General features: G+C 33.0%; 1 protein-coding gene across 4 annotated transcripts; it reads right to left on the bottom strand.

Moving 5' to 3' along the window:
• Positions 1-10,366: 10,366 nt before the first annotated feature.
• LOC114186339 (cyclin-C1-2-like) lies at positions 10,367-21,149 on the bottom strand. 4 transcript variants are annotated; one of them, XM_028074404.2, is made up of 12 exons: positions 20,693-21,149; positions 20,416-20,587; positions 20,165-20,293; positions 19,996-20,094; positions 19,799-19,905; positions 19,352-19,391; positions 18,509-18,553; positions 17,547-17,665; positions 17,303-17,417; positions 16,770-16,820; positions 15,348-15,495; positions 10,367-10,752 (listed from the first exon to the last, which is right to left on the bottom strand). In XM_028074404.2, exons 4-12 carry the CDS (start codon positions 20,025-20,027, stop codon positions 10,648-10,650), a joined length of 762 nt encoding a protein of 253 aa, XP_027930205.1. In that variant the 5' UTR covers positions 20,028-20,094; positions 20,165-20,293; positions 20,416-20,587; positions 20,693-21,149; the 3' UTR covers positions 10,367-10,647. The 4 variants fall into 4 exon arrangements, with proteins under 4 accessions (XP_027930205.1, XP_027930206.1, XP_027930207.1 ...); XM_028074405.2 differs by having other exon boundaries at positions 20,416-20,575; positions 20,693-20,830; XM_028074406.2 differs by lacking the exon at positions 20,416-20,587 and having other exon boundaries at positions 20,843-21,149.
• Between the last annotated feature and the right edge of the window lie 380 nt (positions 21,150-21,529).

Below are 21,529 nucleotides of genomic sequence, written 5' to 3'. Positions count from 1 at the left end.
TGCGATCACACAAATTCAAGATGGTGAGCCTTTGTCAAGGAACCGCCCAACACAGTTCATTCACTGTTGGGCTTCCAATGTCAACACTGGTCTTTGTCAAGCTGGCACCTAGTGCTAATGGTCCTAGAGCTCTCTAACTTTGTGGCATTAGGCGTGGATCAAGGGATGTCTAGTACAAGCAACCCCTATAGTAATGGCACCCAATGCTATAGAGGTGGCACCCAGCGTTTGTGTGGAGCACGGGTGATAATTCGGGGCGGGACAGGCAGGGGTGGCCCGTAGGCCCGCAAAAGAAATGCGGGACGAGCTAAGATGTTGAACCATTTGGCCCGCACAGGGCCCCAACCCCCACGAGCTAAAGGCGAGGTAGGGTGAGCTGGCTCGCTAGCCCATTTACAAAATTAAATATTTTCCTTTATCAATCTTCACACCATTCATCACGCTATTTTTATAAGTTCCTTTTATTTTATTTTATTTATTATTATTATGTATAATCATTATATTTAAGATAATGATTTTAGTTCTCGAATATGAAATATCTTTTTATGTATTTTAGGTTAAGAAAATTGTACTTGTCTTGTAAGGTGACATGTTGTTGTTGTACTTTAGTTATAATCTTTGTTGCTATTATTCCTTGTCTTTGATTAGTTAGACTAATTAGAATTATTTTGATAGAAAATGAATATAAAATTATTATGAGAAAATAAATAAAAAAATTATTTACTCATCATAAATGCATGTCAACCGGCGAGACGGGAAGGGACAAGAAAGTAGACCGATTTTTGAAACAGGACGGGCCAGCCTAACCCGTACTTTACGGGTCAAAATGGGCTAGACTGACTTGCTTTGTCATCCCTAATATAAAGTTTCCTTTTTATCCTGATAACGTTAAGTGTGACTTCAAGTCATTAATTATTAATTAACTCAAAATCATTATTATTATTATTATTATTACAATTATTAATATTATTAGTATATTTATTAATATAATGATAATAATTATTATTATCATTATTAATAATTAATTAACTTTTATTTTAAAATTTTAAGATGATATTAATTTTTTTGTTATTTACTTTTTTACTATTTATTTAATATTTAATTAGAAATAGAAATAATAAAATAAAAAAAATAAAAAATCTCAAAAATATTTTATTAAAGTGAAAATACATTTCTTGATTTCTTAAATGAAAAAATTTTAAATGCACTCAAGAAAAAGAAGAAAAGAAGATAGATCTATGAACCTAACATGCGTAGTTGACTGGTAACCAAATGTACTTTTATTTACAATCATTGAGGACAGACCAGATCTACATGTCTGATTGGATACCACAAGACAAGATGCACCACTTTAAAATTTCATGTACTTTTTCTTTTTCACTAAATTATATTCATATTTTTTTAATTATTACACTAACATTATATTTGTTTATATTTATTTACTATTTTGGCCTAAGAAAGACTAATGATTTTCGTGTTTGTTAAAATCCCATGTTTAAAATTTGTATAATGTAAATTTAATTTATTTGCACTCCCTTTCCAAATGTAGCGAACGAAAGTTTATGATTTCATTGTAGTGATTTGAAAATAAAAAAATTGGAAACCCACCAACTTTTAAATTTTCAATTCTGTGCGGTTGTTCTCAGACCCCATGCAAATCACGTCCTTCATGATTAAAAAACCATTTACAACTTGTTGGTCAAGCATATTACTTGCAAAGATTCTCTTTTCTATTGTCGCAAAAGTTGTTCCCAAATTTTTATAATACTTTTTATTTTAAAAAACTCAACTTATATTTTTAAAGTCCCCTACTAGAGATATTGTAAGAGAATCTTATTCATAAAAATATTCACTTTTTAAGTTGACTCGTAAGCGATAACTATTTAAGAAAAATAGTTAATTAAATATGGGTTCTAAGATAAGGTAATTTAAATATTTTGTAAATCTTACCTTTAATATTTTTTTATTTTATCATATATGTAAACCTTTCATTTTTTATATTAATTTTTAGTCCAAACATTTTTTTTATTCTATTTTTCTTTTATCTTTTCTTTTGCTTTCACTTCTTTACCCTCCTACTACAAAGACAAGAAAGAATCTTACTAAATTCTCAAATATGATGAATGGGTAGATGTAAGACATTATTCTGAAATTATAAACTAATATATATATATATATATATATATATATATATATATATATATAAAGTAATTAAAATTATTTTTCATTAAATTAAATATTGAGATATATTTAAATATCTACAAATGACTAACACCATCTTTGAATTAAAATATTGAAATAATATTTATATATATATATATATATATTATTTGACTTTTTTAACTTTATTCAATACGAAACTTGGATAAAGACTTTAATTTTTAATTTTTAATGTTGTTTGATACGTTATAAAAAAAATAATACACCTTTTCTTTAATTAGGATAAAACAATCAATTTATTTGAAGGTAAATAAGAACATATCAAATTTAATAACGTTTATACCTTATATTTTTAACATAAAAAGGTTTCACTTAGTTACTGATTGAAACATCGACAAGCATAAATTATACTCATTGACTTAAAACCTGTTAAATTTTCCGATTACTTCAAATAATGTGGCCGCATAATTGGAGATGTCAACCGAAAATAATGCTCGAGGACTGTAGAATTTAAAATTTATTTTTATATAAAGAAAATACTACTAGATATTTTGGAAGTTAATGTTACATTTAAGATTATATATTCTGAGCTTTTAAGCAAAAACATATATTTTAAGTTTTATAAGCAAAGATATTTAAAAATATTAAAATTTATTTTGAATTGTATTATTTAAAAAAATTCTAAATAAAAAAATTCTAAATTTTATAATTTGGAATACAATATTACATAGTTTAAAAATAAAAATTAACTTCTAGATTATTATTCTAGATTGTGCAAGAGTCACCAATGCACAAAAGATATTTGGCTGCGATAATTTTTGCTATTCTGCTCCAGTTCCAGAACCGAGACATTTAAGGTCGAGGCCAAAAAGGGTCAACTTTTGGCCTTGGATGTCATCCAAGAAATAAAACTCCCTTTCTGCCTCGGTTCTTCATAGAACTAAATCCATAGATTGCATCTTTCTACCTCGATTCAGTGTAGAACCAAAGTCATAGTCCAGAAAATAATATATAATTTTAAAAATTTGAGTTAGTTTTGGCTTCGGTTAGAGTATGATCGAAGCCATATACATCACTCTTTGGCATCAGGTCAGTCCTTAACTGAGGCCATATAGGGCTTTTTGCTTCGGTTGGTGTATGAACTGAGGCCATATGTGTTGTTTTTTTTAAAATAAGTTTTCTGTTTTTGTGTATTCCCTCATTTTAAAACCTGCATATTTTCAGCAAAACTAGCTAGAACAGAAAATAGAGAATACATCTTATGAATCTCAAACGCATCCATAATTCAAATACATCTGAAAGTCTTATTTAACAACACATATCTTAATCAATACTATTGTACATTTGAATTATATATTTGGCACATGCAATCCTACCAAAATTTATGGATTTCGTGGGAATTGGTGCAGTACTCTTGAATGTTTGCAAAATAAGACATTAACTTAAGTTAGTCTATAGAAAGACAATATTGCAAAGTATTTGTTTTAATTCAAATATATATTATCGTTTCCCAATCAGTTGTAATATGAGCACGCACAATGATTGTCATCAATTGCATTATATAGTAATCGCACTCATAAGAGCCGGTTTTTTTATTACACTACATTATATCAACAACATTACAATTAATTAAGGAAGAAAATCAAATCAAACAATTATAATAAATATATGGATAAAAATACCAAACCTAGAGAGAACATCATGCAAGACATTTTGTCTTAGCCATTGATCTTCCTAACAACATGTTATGTCCAACAATTGAACTATGATAAAAGGAATATGTTAGGATACTTTTATATAGCAAAGAATATTCATAAGATTGACACTAAGGTTCTTACTAATCTATCACTTGTCTAAGATGGTTGGAGGGAGGGCAGTGCAAAGAGCAAAACCACACAGCAAGGTTCTCCCCCAGGGAAACCACAAGTAATTGCCAATGACACTTGAGAAGAAAATAAATTCCTTGTTATGCATTAAAATGACAGATTATATTCATAAGTTAACAAAAATGACTTACCCAGTAGTATAAGGGGAAAAATAAATTTCTTTTCCGCGTTGAAAGCATTTGGTCACATATGCTTGGGTGTCATCAAACTTGTTGCCCTCATGAGTGAGTTGGGGGTCTACAAACCCATATATATCATTCAACCCCATAATTTCAGTGACACCAAAATAATGGTAATATTTAGTTCCTCTTGTCCTCGTGCAAGCTCTAAGACATCTTAGGAACGCACATAAAGTGGGATCTCAAGGTCTCTCCCAAAAATGTTAGAATCCCAGGGAACCTGCATTTGCTTATCATTTATGATTTCAGTAAGTTGGAGTAATGCACCAAGAGGATCGTCTTTGGTTGAGGATTTTCCTATATCGATGCAATTTAAGTTAAAATGGAATATAATTTAAGGTTGAATATTATAAACATGTAAACTTAAAAGTTTATTATATGGTGGGTTTGAGTGTCTTTACTGGGGGGTCAGAATCAAACAAAACTCTAGGTCAGGCGAGGAAACATTGGAATGTTTGTGCAATAGTATATACCTCATCTATTGACATAGGAATTAAAGCAAACGGCACGAGAACCTCCTCTACCGTGACCTTAACCTCATCCTCTAATAACTCCATGCCATGAAGAACTATGGCTACCTCAAATACTTTCCCATGAGCCACTAGTGTCTTCCTTGTACCGTCCCAAATATATAGCTAATGTAAGACCCGAGAAAAATTAAATAGTTAATTAAATAATTATTTAATAAATGCGGGTAAGAGGAGCGTTTAAAGTATTTAATGCAGATAGCTATGAGCTAGAAAAGTACTAGCTCAAGTGGTTGAGAGTACTTTATTGTGTGTGAGGACTTGGGTTCGAGTCCTATGTGTGCCATTGTGTGTTAATTAATTATGAATTTTTAAGTTGTATATTTTAAAGAGTGATGTGGTCGCATAACCTTATAATTTTAGGAGTTATCACAAATGTGAATTGGTTGAATTGGTTGTGCACTTGATTTGTGATTGGATGTGTGTGAGTTCAAACCTTGTGGAGAACAAAATTTGTTTTCTTTTTGCCAAATTTCCTTTGGCATGAAGGTGAAAAGGTTTGGAAAACCTAGTAGCCAAGAAGGCAGCCGTGAGTGCTGGAAAATATACTGGGAGGGGTATTGAATAGGCATTAAAACAAACTTTTTATTTTAATTTTCGTTTTAAGGGTTAAGGGGAAATTAAGAGTGGACTAAATTGGAGTGAGAATGGATAATCATGGGGTTAAGGGCCTGAGGCAGTGGGGTGCGTACTGAATTACAGATTTTGGGCATATTGGCATGAATTGTAGAGGAGAATTGGAGCGGGAAATCAGTGTGGGAGTGTAAGCCAAGAACAAGGGTGATTTTCGACTAGAGTCACATTCAATTCGAAATTGGAGCAAGGATCAGAGGTAAGGGGAGTTTTTTTTATGTTTTAGACGCATGTACATTGTATTGTATCTTGGTTGATTGAAACTGCATGATTGCCATTTATTTTCCGCACTGTTTCATTGGGTTTCTGGTTTTTCCCAAAAACCGCCTGGCGATTTAATCCCTACCGCCAAGCGGCTCATCAGTGGTGAGCAACTGGTCTTGTTTTGGGTTGAATTGCCTGGCAACGATGAGTTTCTGCCCAGCGATGCGACACTGTTCGCGTTCGGTTTAGTGGTTTCACTGCTGATTTAAGTGGGTGTAATGAATTGTTGAGTTTTGATTGATTTTATATAATTGTGCGATGGTTTTATGGTCTTGAATTGATTGTGGGATGTTGGGGATCATATTACAATTTCATATATGGGAAGGTTGGGCTGAAACCAATGAGTTATTGTGAACCTTGGGTTGTTTGGGTTAATTAGGAAATAATTGGAATTATGGCGTGCGAAAAATATAACGTTCATAGGGATGGGTAATGAAAATGTCGCAAATGATGATGTGGTGATTGTCGGGGAAGAAGAGAAGAAAGTTGTGATCGTGGAGTGTGCAGAAAAATGGGTAAAGGAGTCTGCGTCTGATATGCCGCATGGCGGCTTCATGCTGGCCGCCAGGCGATGCTGTGTGGCAACCCAGGCTGGCTGTTGCACTGTGGTAATGCGAGAGAAGGATAGGAAGTGAATTACACATGTATATATAGCGAGATGAAGGGGAGAGTGAAATTGTAATTGTTGATGTTCGATAAGAGATGAAAATAGTGATGGGGATATAGGATTCGATATAAACTAATGGTGTAGGAGAGGATAATCATATTTTGTTAACAAATATAAGCTCTTGCTTTTTGGTATGCTAGTTAAGGATAAGTGAGGGATACGAGAATTCAATAAGAGGGGTTAAGCATGGGTGTTAGGATGGAAGGCAAGCATTGGTTAGTTCAACATGGTAGAATCGGGGGTATGATGTAAGGAATTGGAGTACTAGCTAATGACCTGGGATGTATGGAGTTGTTGTGTTATGACACTGTTCTTGTTACTTGAAAGAGTTGAATAAAATGGATTTATCATTGTAATGGATAGATACTTGATTACATATGGTTGGGGTAGACTAACCACAATGAGGAGTCTCTCTTGGTCCATGTGAGTGAGTTATGCAACAAATTAGACTAGTTGGGGTGCTAAAACCAGTGAAGTACTGTTCTGGTATAGCGTCTGGCGGGCTAACGAAACCCGCCAGGCGATAGGCTTAACGAGAGAGAGCGCTGCACTGAGTGGCGCCTGGCGGCACGGTGTGCTCCGCCAGGCGATGAAGAGAAAACAGTGGCTCTGAAAGAACGTTGGCGCCCGGCGGTGAGTGGATACCGCCAAGCGGTCTGGGGCAATTTTGCCTGGTGGCATGTGGGTCGTGCCAGGTGGAAATGTTGTTGTCCTTTGTTTGCTTTGAGTGTTGTTTGAGCACTGACACTACACTTGGGTCGGGAGATGTTGTGCCATGAGCGGGTAGGTTCATGGATGGTGGTTAACATGTGATGATATGAGCGGGGAGGTTCATATCCAGATACTCTCACGTGAGGATACGAGCGAGGTAGGTTCATATGTTCCGTGCTCACGGTTGAGAGATGCCACGTGCGGGGAGGTACAGGGCTAGTGGATCACATGTGTTGGACTATGGGCGGGCAGGTTCGTAGAGCAGGACTACGAGCGGGGAGGTTCGTAGAGGCAGGTCCATGAGCGGACAGGTTCGTGTGAGCATCATATTCCCGAGTCCAAGGCTAACTACTTATGTGATTTGAAGGCTGAAAAGTCTTGGGGTTAAGGTCTTGTCCAAGAACTATGTAGAATGAATAAGACGGGTGTATGATATATCTTGTGTATTATATATCTGTTATTTTATTTTTCTCAGCTCACCCTTTCTGTTTGTGTATGGCGATGATCGTGTGATTCGTTACACGGGAGCAAATGTTGATACAGGTGGTGCTGAGGATGTACAGGCGACGGAGTGAGGGCTAGCTTTGGGATTAGAGTTAGGGTTTTTCTCACTTGTATTTCATTATGCTTTTATTGATGAACACGAATTTTGAGAACTTGTAACACTTTATTGTTTCAGTTATGAGTTATGGCGCGTGTTTTAATAAATTTAAATTTTCCCGTGTTGGGATTATTATTGAGACGACTTTTGATATAATTTCTTTCTTTTATTATTTATTTTTAAGTAATATTCCTTAGGGATGTTACAACTGACATGAATGAGTGTCGTCCATGTCATCCCAAAGCATCTAATGCTAGTGATATTTTTGAAATTTTTTGTTATTGGGCTGCCTAATAGGCTTCGATTCATTTATAACCAAGGCCTAAAATTACTTACTGCTTCGATTTTTAAGTGACCCGAGACAAAAATGTTAGAGAAAATTGCAAAAATGTCACCACCTCCTTATAGACTTCGATTCCACTATAATCGAAGCCTATAAGCAAATTAAAAAGTGGAATTTGAACTAGTGAGTTTTGTACAATTTAAAAAGAAAGTAGAAAAGTTAATATTTATGAAATGCAAAACGAAAGGTATGGGATTGTAATATAGGTTTAAATCTTAAATTAATTTATTTTGCATCATTTAATCTTAAATCTTCTTCACCATAAGTTCCAACCAAGTTTAAAGAAAAAATAAACTTCAAACCATTTATTTTGAATTGGTTCAATGTTTTATTTCTTTCTCACAATTTTAAGGAATCAACTTCATAAGAAAATGAATTAGTTGGGCTTACAAAATGTATAAAAAAGAATTTTGAGAATAGAAAAAATACACTTTTTTTCATGAAAGGAAAATAAATGATAAAGGTGACACTAGGTAAATATAACTAAGAAAAATACTTTGACCCTCAAGTAGAAGAATTTTAAAATATCTATTATAAATATAGTTAACTTCTAAACTAGTAAGAGACAGTAAAGAAAATTCATGATCTACTAAATGGAAATGTATTGAATAATTGGTGTGGAAAATTAAATAGATATTATTCTATATTTATTTCTTTCAAATATATTACTTTATTATAAAATTTATAAATATATTTCTTTTTTAATTGTCATACAATTTCACTTTCATACGCGTCTTTGTTCGGGATGACAAAAATATTCGCACTTATAAGATTCGTATATAAAATTCATTATGGATAGTTGATATTATTTGTGGATATTTCATACGTGTCTTTGTTCGGGATGACAAAAATATTCGCACTTATAAGTATTCGTATATAAAATTCATGATGAATAGTTGATATTATTTATGGATATTTTAATACCCATTTATAAATGGGTCAGATATAGATATCATATTATCCGTACAAACGAATAATCGTTACTTACAAAAAATTATAAATTAAAATTTAATCTATATTTTATTAAATTTTGATATATTTTTTATTACATTAAATTTATATAAAATTAAAATTTAATTTATATTTGTAATTTTATTTTAAAGTTTATAAAATATATTTTTAAAATATCTACATGTATCCTTAATTTTAGAAAACTCAATTATTTTTTAATATCCGTTTATAAACAAATCAGATATAAATATCATATTATTTGTTCCAACAAATATCCGTTACCAACAAAAAATTATAAATTAAAATTGATCTATATTATTATATTTAAACTAATTAAAATTAAAATTTAATACATATTTTATTAAATTAAATTTATTTAAAACTAAAATCTAATTGGTATTTAATTTATATTTTTGTAATTTTATTTCAATTCTATTTTAAAATTTATAAAATATTTTTTTTAAATATCTACATGTATCGACCGTTTTAAAAAACTTACAAATATTTTTTTAAACCGATATCAAATAAGAATATCAAATAAAAATGAGTAAATTATCCAAATCAAACTCATTGTCATCCCTAGTCTTCTAAATATATTATATTTTTTCAATTCATATATAGTAACATTTCTAATGGATGTGACGCAATTTAGTTTACATTTTTTTAGGTTAAATTGATCTTTTGGTCCTTATATTTGTCAAATAATGTCAAATTGGTCCTTCAATATTTATTTATCTCAATCTGGTCCTTTTTTTTAAATGATTCAATTTGGTCTATGTTATCAATTTTGACCAAACGGAGTTAAAGTCAACCTCACATGTCAAGTTGTGATTTTTTTTAATTTTTATTTAACTTTTTTTGAGTTTTTGTTTATTTTTTACACATGTCATTTCACAGTTGTGTCATGTGTCAAAATGATTCAATTTGGTTTTTATATTTGTTTTTAGTTTCAAATTAGTCTAATTTTTGTAAAAATGAAACAATTTTGTCCTTTCTTAAATTGAGACTCAATTTACTTTTTGTATAAATCTTATAATAATATTCTTACTAACATTGACATTTTTATTCAATATTTGTAAAAATACTTTTAAACAAAGAAAAAGGATTCTTTTTAGAAATACACCAAAGAGCACTTCGAGTTATGACTATAATATTCAAATTTCGAAATCAAAAAATGTTCCATTTATAAAAATAAAACAAACAATAAGAACTAAATTAAATTATTTTTAAAATAATAAGGATCAAACTAAGACCAAAAAAAAATTGAAAACCAAATTGACACTACCTAACCTAACAAATAGAATGACAAAAAAATAATTTAACTTCTTTTTTTATCATGTGTGTAGTCACCGTTACACTAAACCCAAAAAAAACTAACACCATGGTTCGAAACAAAAATACAAGAAGCACAATCAAAACAGAGCATAAAATTAAAGTATTCCTATTTAATGGAACAAAATATTATATATGCAAAATAAAATAAAATTATAGGTTGTTTAGTGCAATCAAGTTATGACGCAGTAAATAGATAAAACTAAAGATTCTCTGAACCAAGAAATATTGCCTTTACATCACTCCCTTTGAATTAACCCCATATTATGTGCCCTTACTATTGGATACATTTTGAAAGCGTTCTACCGCAAAACATGTCAAAATCATTCAAGACCAGACAGTATAATTTCATTCCACATATTCAGCATTGACTCATCACCTCAAGTAAAGCTTTTAGGGTCTCAAGGTCAACTTCTGGAGAGCAGCATTGATTCTTTCCTCAGTGAACATTCTATGGCTTTCATAAAAATCAAGTATCTCCATTGATATGTTTTTGACCTGCCAAAGAACATAAACAATCACTTAAAATAGCTCTTTTTCTTTTATCACTGAAATGATTAGAATTCTAGTCTAATGCATGATCAGAATATTTTGCATGAAAGTGTTTTTAAACTGTTGGGGCACCACAAATGGCTAATGCACTTTGGAGCTCCATCAAACATCCGGCATCTTAAGAAGTTACACTGATTTTGAAACAGAAAATGGAATCTAGCAATAATATGCATATTTGTGAGATAAGCACTGCTAACAATTCCTACACAGTGGAAGCACCTTGTCCTCAAGGTGATGGGCAGAACAAATATCATCCCAAATTTCCAAGGTGGTGTCTTATGGCGCGCAAGATCCACGCCATTGAACAAGGACCAAAAAGCTTGGAAAGCTTATCATGGGAACCTGTGACTGAGAGGGTTGGCAGTAGGTTCATAGTTTAACATTAAACACAATCACTGAAATTGTAACTCCCGTCACAACATTTTCTGTTAGTAAACGTTTCATAGCCGTTTGTGCCTTTGAAAGGCATGGTTGGAGCAAAGTATGAATAGAGTACGAAGGTATTATAGGACCATTTAGCCAAAGGAATGAACTTGCCATCAGATTCAGGATGGAGGGTAGGCAGTGTGTACTGGGAAGGCAGACACTAGCGATGGACGCCCATCAAAAAACGATCAACAGCCAAAACAGTAGTAAATCTAAGAGATGGAAGCAAAGCAGAAACAAACTCTAGAGAAAGATCTTCCCGCACCAATGTTAGAGTTGGAAGGCATTGTAAAAGACTAGCAATGCGCTTTGTCCTTATCTCAGTCCATGTAAGATATTTGTGGGTAACTTGATAGCAGGTGGCACGATAGACTTAATAAATTTCACTATGATAGACTCTAATACCATATTAGGAAGAGGTTTAAGCCTGACTCAATCTCACTTGTAAGGTACGATTTGTGTTCAGTACTATAACTTGACCTTGCCTTAAGTCATTGTGGGATCTCCAACAGACATCAATACATTATCATAAAAAAATTTACGATATTATTCATAAAGGAGCAATTGCTCTTAAATAGAATACAAATACTTAATAACTGAAAATCCTAATTTATGATGAATATAATCTATCCTACAATTCAAGATCAATGATCATGTACAATTAATATAAAATATATTGTCAACCTATTAATCCTTCTAATTATCCCACTGCTTAAGGAAAGTAATTAAATCTCCTAATTACATAATTAAAATTATACAAGAAAACTTTAAATGCAATAATTCAAGGGATTTTGACACTTCTCCTCAAGTTGATGAGTGGATGTCATCCATTCCCAACTCGCCAACAAATAGACTAAATTGTAGTACTACCAATTAGCCCTTTTATGAACACATTTGCAAGTTGATTTCAAATGGTGTAGATATTGTCCCATTATCCAATCTCCCTTTACGAAGTGTTTGTCTACTTTAACAAGCTTAGTTTAATCATGTTGCACTGGATGACTTGTTATCACAATATATTCTCATAGGCTTCTTCCAATCAATCTTTAGGTCTTCTAAAATTATCTTTAACCATAGTATTTCATAAATCCCTAAGGTCATGGCTCTAAACTCTGCCTCAACACTTGATCTTGCCACAACATTTTGCTTCTTACTCCTCCAAGTGACTAAATTTCCTCCAAGAGAAGTGCAATGTCTACAAGTGCATCTTCTATCGTCTATAAAATCTACATAGTCAACATCTATGTTGACTTTTAGATTACCTCATTCCCCATTGTAATAGAATTCCTTTTCTAGAACTTCCTTTCAACTAATAAGGAATGCAATAAACAACTATGAGATAAGTCTCCTTTGGATTATGCATGAACTAACTTATAACTCCAACCCAGGTAATGTCGGACCTAGTGAGACATGCAGATCAATTTCCCGACCAATCTTTGATAAAATTGTCTATCCACATATCTAGATCTTCCATTGATTCACCAAGTTTGTAATTTTGTTCAACATGTGTCTCTACTGGTTTGCATCCTAATTTACCAACACATACTTTTGTTGGACGATATAATATCATGATGGGAATGAGTCATTTCAAAGCCTAAGAAATATTTCAATCTGTGTAACTCCTTAATTTCAACTTCTATTATCAAATATTTTTAAAAGGCTTTCATTCTTGCCTGATCATTTCCTATTACAACTATATCATCTGCATAGACAATTAGTGTGGTAACTCCATCTAAAGTTGAATGCTTAATAAATAGTATGTCACCTTGGCTTTGCTTGTACCCAATGATCTTCAATAGAGTAGTAAATGTACCAATCTAGGAGACTGTTTCAATCCATTGAGTGTCTTCCTTAGTTTACACACCTTTCCCTCCATGGCTTTATACCCAGGTGCGACCTCAATGTAAATATCTTCCTCACAATTGCCATGCAGAAAGGCATTTTGCGACATCCCATTGCTCCAAACTTCATCCATAGTTAGTTGCTAGAGGCAATAAAATTCCAACCTATTTATTCTAGCAACAAGTGAAAAAGTTTCAAGATAGTCAATCTCATATGTTTTTGTATATCCCTGAGCTATTGACCTTGCCTTATACCTTTCTAATATCCCATCTTGCTAGTATTTAACCATGAATACCTACCTACATCAAACAAGATCTTTTCCTTTAGGTAGATCCACCAACTCCTAAGCTTTATTCATTTCTAGAGCAATCCTTTCAACCTTCATAGCACTTTTCCGGTCCTTCCTATGCAATGCCTCATTTACAACTTTTAGAATAGTGACAATATTTAGATGACCAATAAAGCTTTTTTGGTTACAAGATAGTTTATCACAAGACACAAAGTGTGACAATCGGTACCTTGGCTTTTGAGTACATTCTCTAACACCTTTCTTTACTGCAATTGGAAGATCCTAAACTTCAATGGCGGGCATATTTTATTCTACATTAATGTTAGGTATTTCAGGCGTAGGTTCGATTCATGGATTTGTGGTGATTGAATAACAGACCTTCTCCTTTTTTAGAATACTTGTAGTGGATGGATAACACTTCCAGTTTGTTTTCCAATTATCTTTAGGCTTGACACAAAAAGAGAGTGAACAGGAGAATGAATTATACTTATCTTCAATGAATGAGCTTTCCTTGTGAAGATGAGGTTGAGAATATTGTGTATTTTTTTCAAATATGACATCACGAGACACAAGAAATCGTTTTGTTGGAGGGGGGTAACCTTTGTATCTCTTTTGGTAGATGAGTAACCAATAAATACGCACTTAATAACCTAAAGATCAAGTTTACCCTTATGATTAGAATGAACATGGACAAAGGATACAGTGAAAGATGAGATACAAGATGATTTGTTGTCCTAAAGTAGGGAAAAAATTTAGAGAATAATTGAATGGGACTGTTATTGTTTAGTGTTTTGGAGGGTAGACGATTGACCATAGTAGTAAGGATAGTTTCTCCCATATACTATTTTGGTACATTTTTATGAAGAAGAGAGGCTCAAGTTACATTTATGAGATGCCCAATTTTTCATTCTGCCCCCATTTTGCTGTAGGGTGTTTACACAAGAAGATTCATAAATTATCCTTTTATTCATTAAAGAAAGAGGACAATATTTAGATGAAAAAATCTTTGGAAAAAAACTCTTTTAATGGTTGACTCAAAATGATGTAGTGAGAATCCAAAATTGAAACATCAAAGATAACCAGACAATATGACTTGCTAAATTCTCAAAGTTAGTGAGATCGTCACTATTAGAGCTGTGCAACAAGCCTGAGCATGATGTAATAAAACCACTGTAGAACATCCGTTGAAACCAACTCAACCATCTGATCATCCATGTAGAACCGTTGCCTGACACTGGTACAGCACTACATTCCTAATAGTATCGATACAACAATAACTTGCTCTTTTATGTGGATGAGATTTTAAGTATAAATGCCAGAATTACAATTTGTTTTGTATTGTTTAATAACCAGCCAAATTATTGGATGCATGAAAGGGTTTCAGAAGTTAATATGAGACTATTTGGCTTTAAAGCAAGCCAAGGGTTCACCAAGGGGCAGTAATCACAAAGACTTTTCATGTAACTTTGCAAGACACCATCCAAGCATCAGATATCGTTTAATGTTGGTCATCGGAGAATGAGAGATGTATTACACTAGAGCTTCTAGCAATGAGCCTTTGAGTAAGATATTTCAGAAATTATTGTGAGATACCACTATTATGTACGAGGTATTTTGACTGTATTTGACATTGTGGAATTAAGCAACTCCTTGCCTTTTTCCATTTTGGATATAAAATGGAATTAAACCACTTGTATATTCTGTGTTGAATTAGCGAACACATTTGCCATAAAGCCAAACCGTGAAAATTTTTTGCAACTATTTTTCTCATTTTAGGATTGTCCAATTGATCCTATGGGTGCCCCACTTTCCACAGCAGTCATAGCAGGCGAAATTTAGGTTGCACAATTTATGATTATTGTCAAATTTAACAAGAATATTGCAAATAAAGTAAACAAAAAATAGAAAAGGAGAAAGAGATGGTTAATACACTTCAGGATGGATTCAACAAATAAGTGCTTAGAAAAAACAAAGGAACACTCACCACGTTCATGTCAACACGAAGTTCTTCAAACCAAGCAGTGGTGTCTTTATCCCTAAGTACACTAGCAATATATATGCAAGCTAAAGCAATCAAATGCGGAGGATGTACAAGAATTAGGTCCATCTTGTATGTGTCATTTACAAGGCCCCTGCATGTATGAACTTCATTATTTTTTTTCTTTGGAAATTTAATCCAACAAAAAAACTATTAATAAAAGAATAATAGAAGTTGTAATTTCAACAGCGTTAGCAAGATAGCTGCTAGCTCAATAGAAAGCAGGCTTAATAGTGATATGAAAATAAATGATGTCTCTGGATAAACAGATTCAGTTATACAGCACTGAAGCAACTTTCTTAAAGGATCTACTTAACAACATTCAAAAACAAATGGTAGTATACTCTAACATAGCTACAACAGTAAAGTTGGAAAAATTCCCATAAAACTTTTTATGACTATGATACTGAATTGTCTTCAAGTGAAAAAGTGAAAAACTGTTGTCTTCTATAATTAGACATGTGAGAAACACTGATACGTCCTCTATTGTAGTTATAATAGTGACCATAAGCATTAAATGGAAAAGAAGTAATTAATCTAAGTTTTGAAGCTCTTGACAAAAAAAAAATAGCTCTAGTGCTAGAAGGCAAGAAATACCGAGACATCTTCCATTTCAAGTAGCATAAATAGAAAGGTTGTTTTTGGCAAAATATTGTACAGTGGTTTCTGTTGTTTGCATATGATTTTGCATTTGAAACTAAAATTCATTCATACTAGATAGAGCCAATGCACTTCATACTGCCATGAAAAATAACTAACAAAAATAAAGAATAACATATACATGCCACAGCAACTGTTTCATCTCTGGACATTGGTATCTCAAGAACAAATCTTTACCTAGAACATACAGAATTCAGATTGATATTATTTAATAATCTAAAGCCTCTCAATGCTTTCTCTAATATCTAAACATATATAAAAGAAATGTATTTGTCACTCCACTTAAATTTAATTACAGTGTACATACTTTGAGAAAATTTTGGCAAAAAGGGATGATACTAGCAAGAATTTTTCTGCCTTATTTAAGAAAATGTGATGATTTATACGCAACCAAATGACATTTCATATAATATGATAGATAAATCAACATGAAGCACTTAGTTTAGCTCTGTAACACGTCAGTGAATAGGGTAATGCTTGGTTCCTGGTCCTCCAACTAGCCAATTTCATCATTGTTTCCTTATAATAAGGGAAATTCTAGTGCAAGGGTCCAATTATTTTCATTTAAAAGTGTGTTAGGCCAAACAGTAAAAGCAGGGCCGATAAAGGGGGCACAAGGGGATAAAATGGGAAATGTAAAATAAGAACAGAAGAAAGGAAAACCTATTTAGAAAGTGATCTCATCTGTTCAACAGGAAGGACTCTTACCAAGTTAACTGAGTCATGTTTAGATCATTCAAACCAGCATCCTGAAGCAACCTGGAGAATTATCAATATGATGACAATGAGAAATCAGAAATGAATATAATCTAAATGACACGAATGTTGGATCAGTTCTTCTTTGACCAATTTTTATCTTGACAGGACTTAATTTGCAAAAATGTTCATTTTGGTATTTGTTTGACTTGCTGTCAGTTGGGAAATGTGAAGACTGAGAACCAAAGGAAAAATAAATGCGTGTAAATCATTTTTTTAGTGACATGTTTCTGAAATTCTTCCATATATATTATTTCCACATTTAGTTTATATTAGGTTATTCTGTCATCTAGAAAGAAAAAACAATTTTGTTTCCTAAACTAGCTGATTCAGTTTTTATTCTGTCTTCAATTTCTCTTCAATTTTTATTCCTTAAAATTGCAAGCTTTCTGGCCAGAAAAGTATGAACCAATAAAATTGGCTTTTCATAATTTCCACACTCCGGTGTGCAAAATTTGAAAAAGCAATAATTATCAAACACTTACGGAGATAGTGAACGGTATGGGTGGTATACAACCAGGTAATAATTAAGAGCTTCTAAAACCTTCATTTCCATTTCAAGTATGTCCTTGATTTCATATCTATACTTCTCATCAGCATCTGCATACAAAATCTGTCGTTTCAGCATAGAAAGGAAATCTAGTATCAAGAGAACTTCGAAAAAAAATTACTCACTTTACTTTCAGAAGTCAACATGAAGAAAAATAAAATTATAGGTTAACATCTTACATAGCTTTTTAATGTAAAATACAAGAAGCCGAGCTTGCACTGTGCTTTCTTCTGCTTTTGATGCCAGGTACAAGCATGTTGGAGCTACCAAGCGTGGATCATATTCTGTCATACTCTTCCTTAAAATAAACAAAAAGTGAAGAGTGTCAACAGTTAACACTTAGTGAGGGTATTAAGCACATACTATTTACTTTCAGGATCAGAAGATAGCATTATGAATAAGAAAACAGCCTGCACATTTAAGCAATACAGGCACATAAATTTGAAACCTACTAAGAGAATAAAAAATATCAGAATCAGCAATGACAAATAACAACTGCTAAAAACAAAGTTTTCAGTAAAAAACATGCAACTCAAGTTAGCAGCAAACAACCAAGAAACAAGACAATTTGATCAAATTAAACAAAAAAAGGTGCACAAGATGGGATCACGTACTATTCTATTTTTCTCTTCTGTTCATTTCCCTTGTTTTATAAAAATGAATTGGATATTAGAGATGAATTTTCTATTTCTATAATAAGGGTCAACTTGTTACTTGTCCAATTTGAAAAATGACATACACAGGAGCTGTACATTTGAAAAAAAAAAAAAGTTATGCTCATGGTTAAATCCAAAAGTTAGTGGCCTATCTTGGAATCTTCACCATAAACTTTACAGCAACTGATGTGGCAATTGAAGACAACGGATATCCCAGAATGAGAGGGTTATGGGTTTCCCTAACATAAAGGCATATCACTAACCAAAAAGAAAAACTCTGCATCTATGATAAATCCTGACTTCGAAAGGAAAAAAAATTACGAAATATACTGCAGCAAACTTTGCATTACTGACTCCAAGCATCACAAATACTACATAACGTACAAGCTATCCCCAATCTAAAAGAAAGAGAGGAAGTTCCAACCATTTCAGGACAAACTTTTCCGTACACTAACACTAGAAGTTTACAAGTTCACAACACATACTTGGTGTAAACACGCCTCATGTATGTAACTGCTGTGGCCACAACCCTGAAAGATCGACCAACATATTAGAAATGATCATTGAGTTAACACAAAATAAATGGCAAAAGATGTTATAGTTTTGAAAAAAAAATATTGAAAATTTTCTTATCAAGGACATAGTGAATTGACACGCAAGGACATAGTAAATTGACTATAGCTATGCAGCATAGCATTTGAGAGTGGCTATTCATTTCTATTTCCTTAGCCATGGTTCTGAAGAATTTCTAGAAAGCGGGTGTATAAAGTTTATGCATAAACCTACATGACAAAAAAGCCCGTCATATATAGATGTATCACCTTGATCAGAAAGAGGAGTTTTAGTAATGACATAATGGCTGACTCATCCTAATTTTCAGTTTATTTTTAAAACTTATGTTAAAACTTTTACATTCAAAACTATTGCACATCCCAACTCACAAATCTTGAAGGTCGTGTCTTGATTATTGGAGAATCAAAATGAAGGCAAACAAAACAAGGCTATTGTACACCCCATGTCATACAATCTTGAAGGTCGTGTCTTGCTTACTAGAGAATCAAAATACAGACAAACTAAACAAGGCTACGAAAAGAATCAACATGATACATATACTTCATATTCTGTACGTCCATGGGGCTTTTGGCCTCAAGAAGTGTGGCAATTCCTTGTTCTGTCCCCTTCATGCATTGCAGACCAAGCACAGGCGTTTAAACCAGAAAGATCAAACCAATATAGGAATCTTTCTCTGGTAATACAATATACTTTTCACTATAAATTGTAAATATAAAAGAGATGACTTGTGCATATTCAAGAAATACAGTTCAAACCTCTGTCTCACTTTTACTTGTTGTGCCAATTTCAAAATATCTGCTCAAGCAAGAAAGGAAAAAGAAGAAATTCAGCACAGATAAAGAACAAAAATCAAACACTTCTATAGATGACGAAGGATATCAATAACGATAGCCCTAATGATTTACTTTGTATAAACATCTTTCAGAACATTGTATATACAACAGCATGCAGAAAAAAAAAAAAAAACATAAAAGCATCAAAAGAAATTCCCTCCGAAACCAATTCTAGCACTCAAAACTAAGGATGACAGCAGCAACTAGAAATTCAGAATCGGACACCACATCAACAAGTATAAAAACAATAATCATAAGCAATAGCCAGAAACAAAAGGTTAGAGAAAACAAAAACAGTGCTGTGGCATGAGGGGAATAAATAAAAAGTATGATAAAAATTGAAGAAAGACATAGAAAAAGAGATCATACAACTGGCCATATGCATCTTAATGAGCTTAAAATCCTCCAGTGTGATACCCTTTTCCTTGTCAAGTGTATTCACCATATCCACATCTTCCTGGTCCAGAAGATGCTTGCTGCAAGGTTCATAACCCCAAGAATACCAAATTACAACACAGATGCACACAGAGAGAAAGAAGGAATCTTGGGGAGGAGATGAAACATACTAATGAGATGATGTCCAGAAATTGGCAGCCATATTTCTTCAGAGATGAGCGAAACTCAGCCAAAGAGAAACCAGAAAACGGTGGACAATCACAGTGCAACTGCAGAGTGAAGCAACCCCGTTTAGAAGAGGAACCCCATTAAAGATTGATTCAAGATTAAATGTTCTACCTTTCAACGAAGGATGAAAAATGAACGACAATTGCACAAAACAAGAAGGCTGGAACATGAATGTGCGAGCAGAAAAATACTCAATCCGTTCAGTTTTAGCTCGAAGGATTAAGTATCAGACTTCAAAATCTTAAACGTGAAAAATTCAAAATAAAGAGTATAATTAAGAAGGAAAAAAAAAAGCTAAAAAAACAGTAAATTTGACAAGGGAAGAAAATGGGTACAACAAATCCAAACTTAATCCTTTTTACCTAATATTTTTATAATATTAGTAAACATAAAAAGACAACGCCAGGTTTATAACAAAGGCAGTGTGGGATTTCACTTTGATGTTTGGAATGACAATAGGTCCAGCTGCCGCTTTGGAAATGTGGGCTGTATATTCTTGTCCTCTTGATGAAGAACTGAAGTCTAAAATTTATTCTTGTAAAAGACAGTGGGAGCAAGTTAGTTTGAGAAATGATCTAGACTGTTTTCAAGAGTATTTAAAGAGGGGAAGCATGACTATTTAATCTGGTTGAGGATTACCCCAGTTTTTCCACCGCGGTCATCTTATTACTTTGGTGGCAAGCAGATGCTAACAACCCACAAGATCAGGTAAACCATTTCCGTCAAAAACCTAAATCCCTACTCTTGGATGATAGGGAAGCGTGAAAAATTCATAAAGAAAAAACAAACCCTTCCACTGGCTGGGAGACAGGGAGGGAGGAAGCGTCGCGCCACTGGCTGGGGAGTGAGGGAAGCGCCGCGCCGCTGAGGAGGATCGCAGCTACTGCTAGGGTTGCGCTGTTGTTGGAGACCACCGCTTTAGGAGCGCCGCTGGTTGTGGACCGCCGCCGATGGGAGGGTCGCGCCGCTGGCTGGAACCGCCGTTGAGAGGAGCGTCGCTGCTGCCTTGGTGAAGATTCGCTTCGTGGTGCTGTAAAGAGAGAGAGTAGCACTTACGTTATGAACGGAAGAAATAAAAACAAGTGTAACAAAATGAAAAACATAAGAAGAGAGAGTTTATGGGAACAACCATCAATTTATGATTAAAATATAATATTAAATATAAATTTTTTTTAGTAAATGCTACCAGAAATTATGAATATTAAAAAGATACGTAGATATAAGCATAATAAATATTTGTACAAATACAGATATGAGAATGAGAAGAATATTTATTCATATAGTAAGATACACATATCTTATTTGTCTCTTTGACATCTTTAATGGTGTCTAACGAAATAGTTGTTAGTGCATTAAAATTTTGGTGAATATTAATGTGTATGTTTGATTTTAGTTTTCGATCATGCAATTTATAATTGTTTTGGATTACACACATTAATTTTATTTTAAAAGTTATGAAATGTACTATCTATCATA

Source organism: Vigna unguiculata, chromosome 5 (genome assembly GCF_037176805.1).
Source record: "Vigna unguiculata cultivar grain cowpea cultivar isolate G323 ecotype 2 chromosome 5, ASM3717680v1, whole genome shotgun sequence".
Lineage (NCBI taxonomy): Eukaryota > Viridiplantae > Streptophyta > Magnoliopsida > Fabales > Fabaceae > Vigna > Vigna unguiculata.
Note: the sequence above shows the minus strand (reverse complement) of the source record. Positions and strands in the feature narration are given on the sequence as shown.

Excerpts from the sequence above, each read along its gene's own strand:
- LOC114186339 (XM_028074404.2), bottom strand. The coding sequence starts at position 20,027 with ATGGCTGCCAATTTCTGGACATCATCTCATTA. Across the intron at positions 19,906-19,995 it reads TTCTGGACATCATCTCATTA|CAAGCATCTTCTGGACCAGG; the intron begins GTATGTTTCATC and ends TGAACCTTGCAG. Across the intron at positions 19,392-19,798 it reads TAAGATGCATATGGCCAGTT|ATATTTTGAAATTGGCACAA; the intron begins GTATGATCTCTT and ends TTGCTTGAGCAG.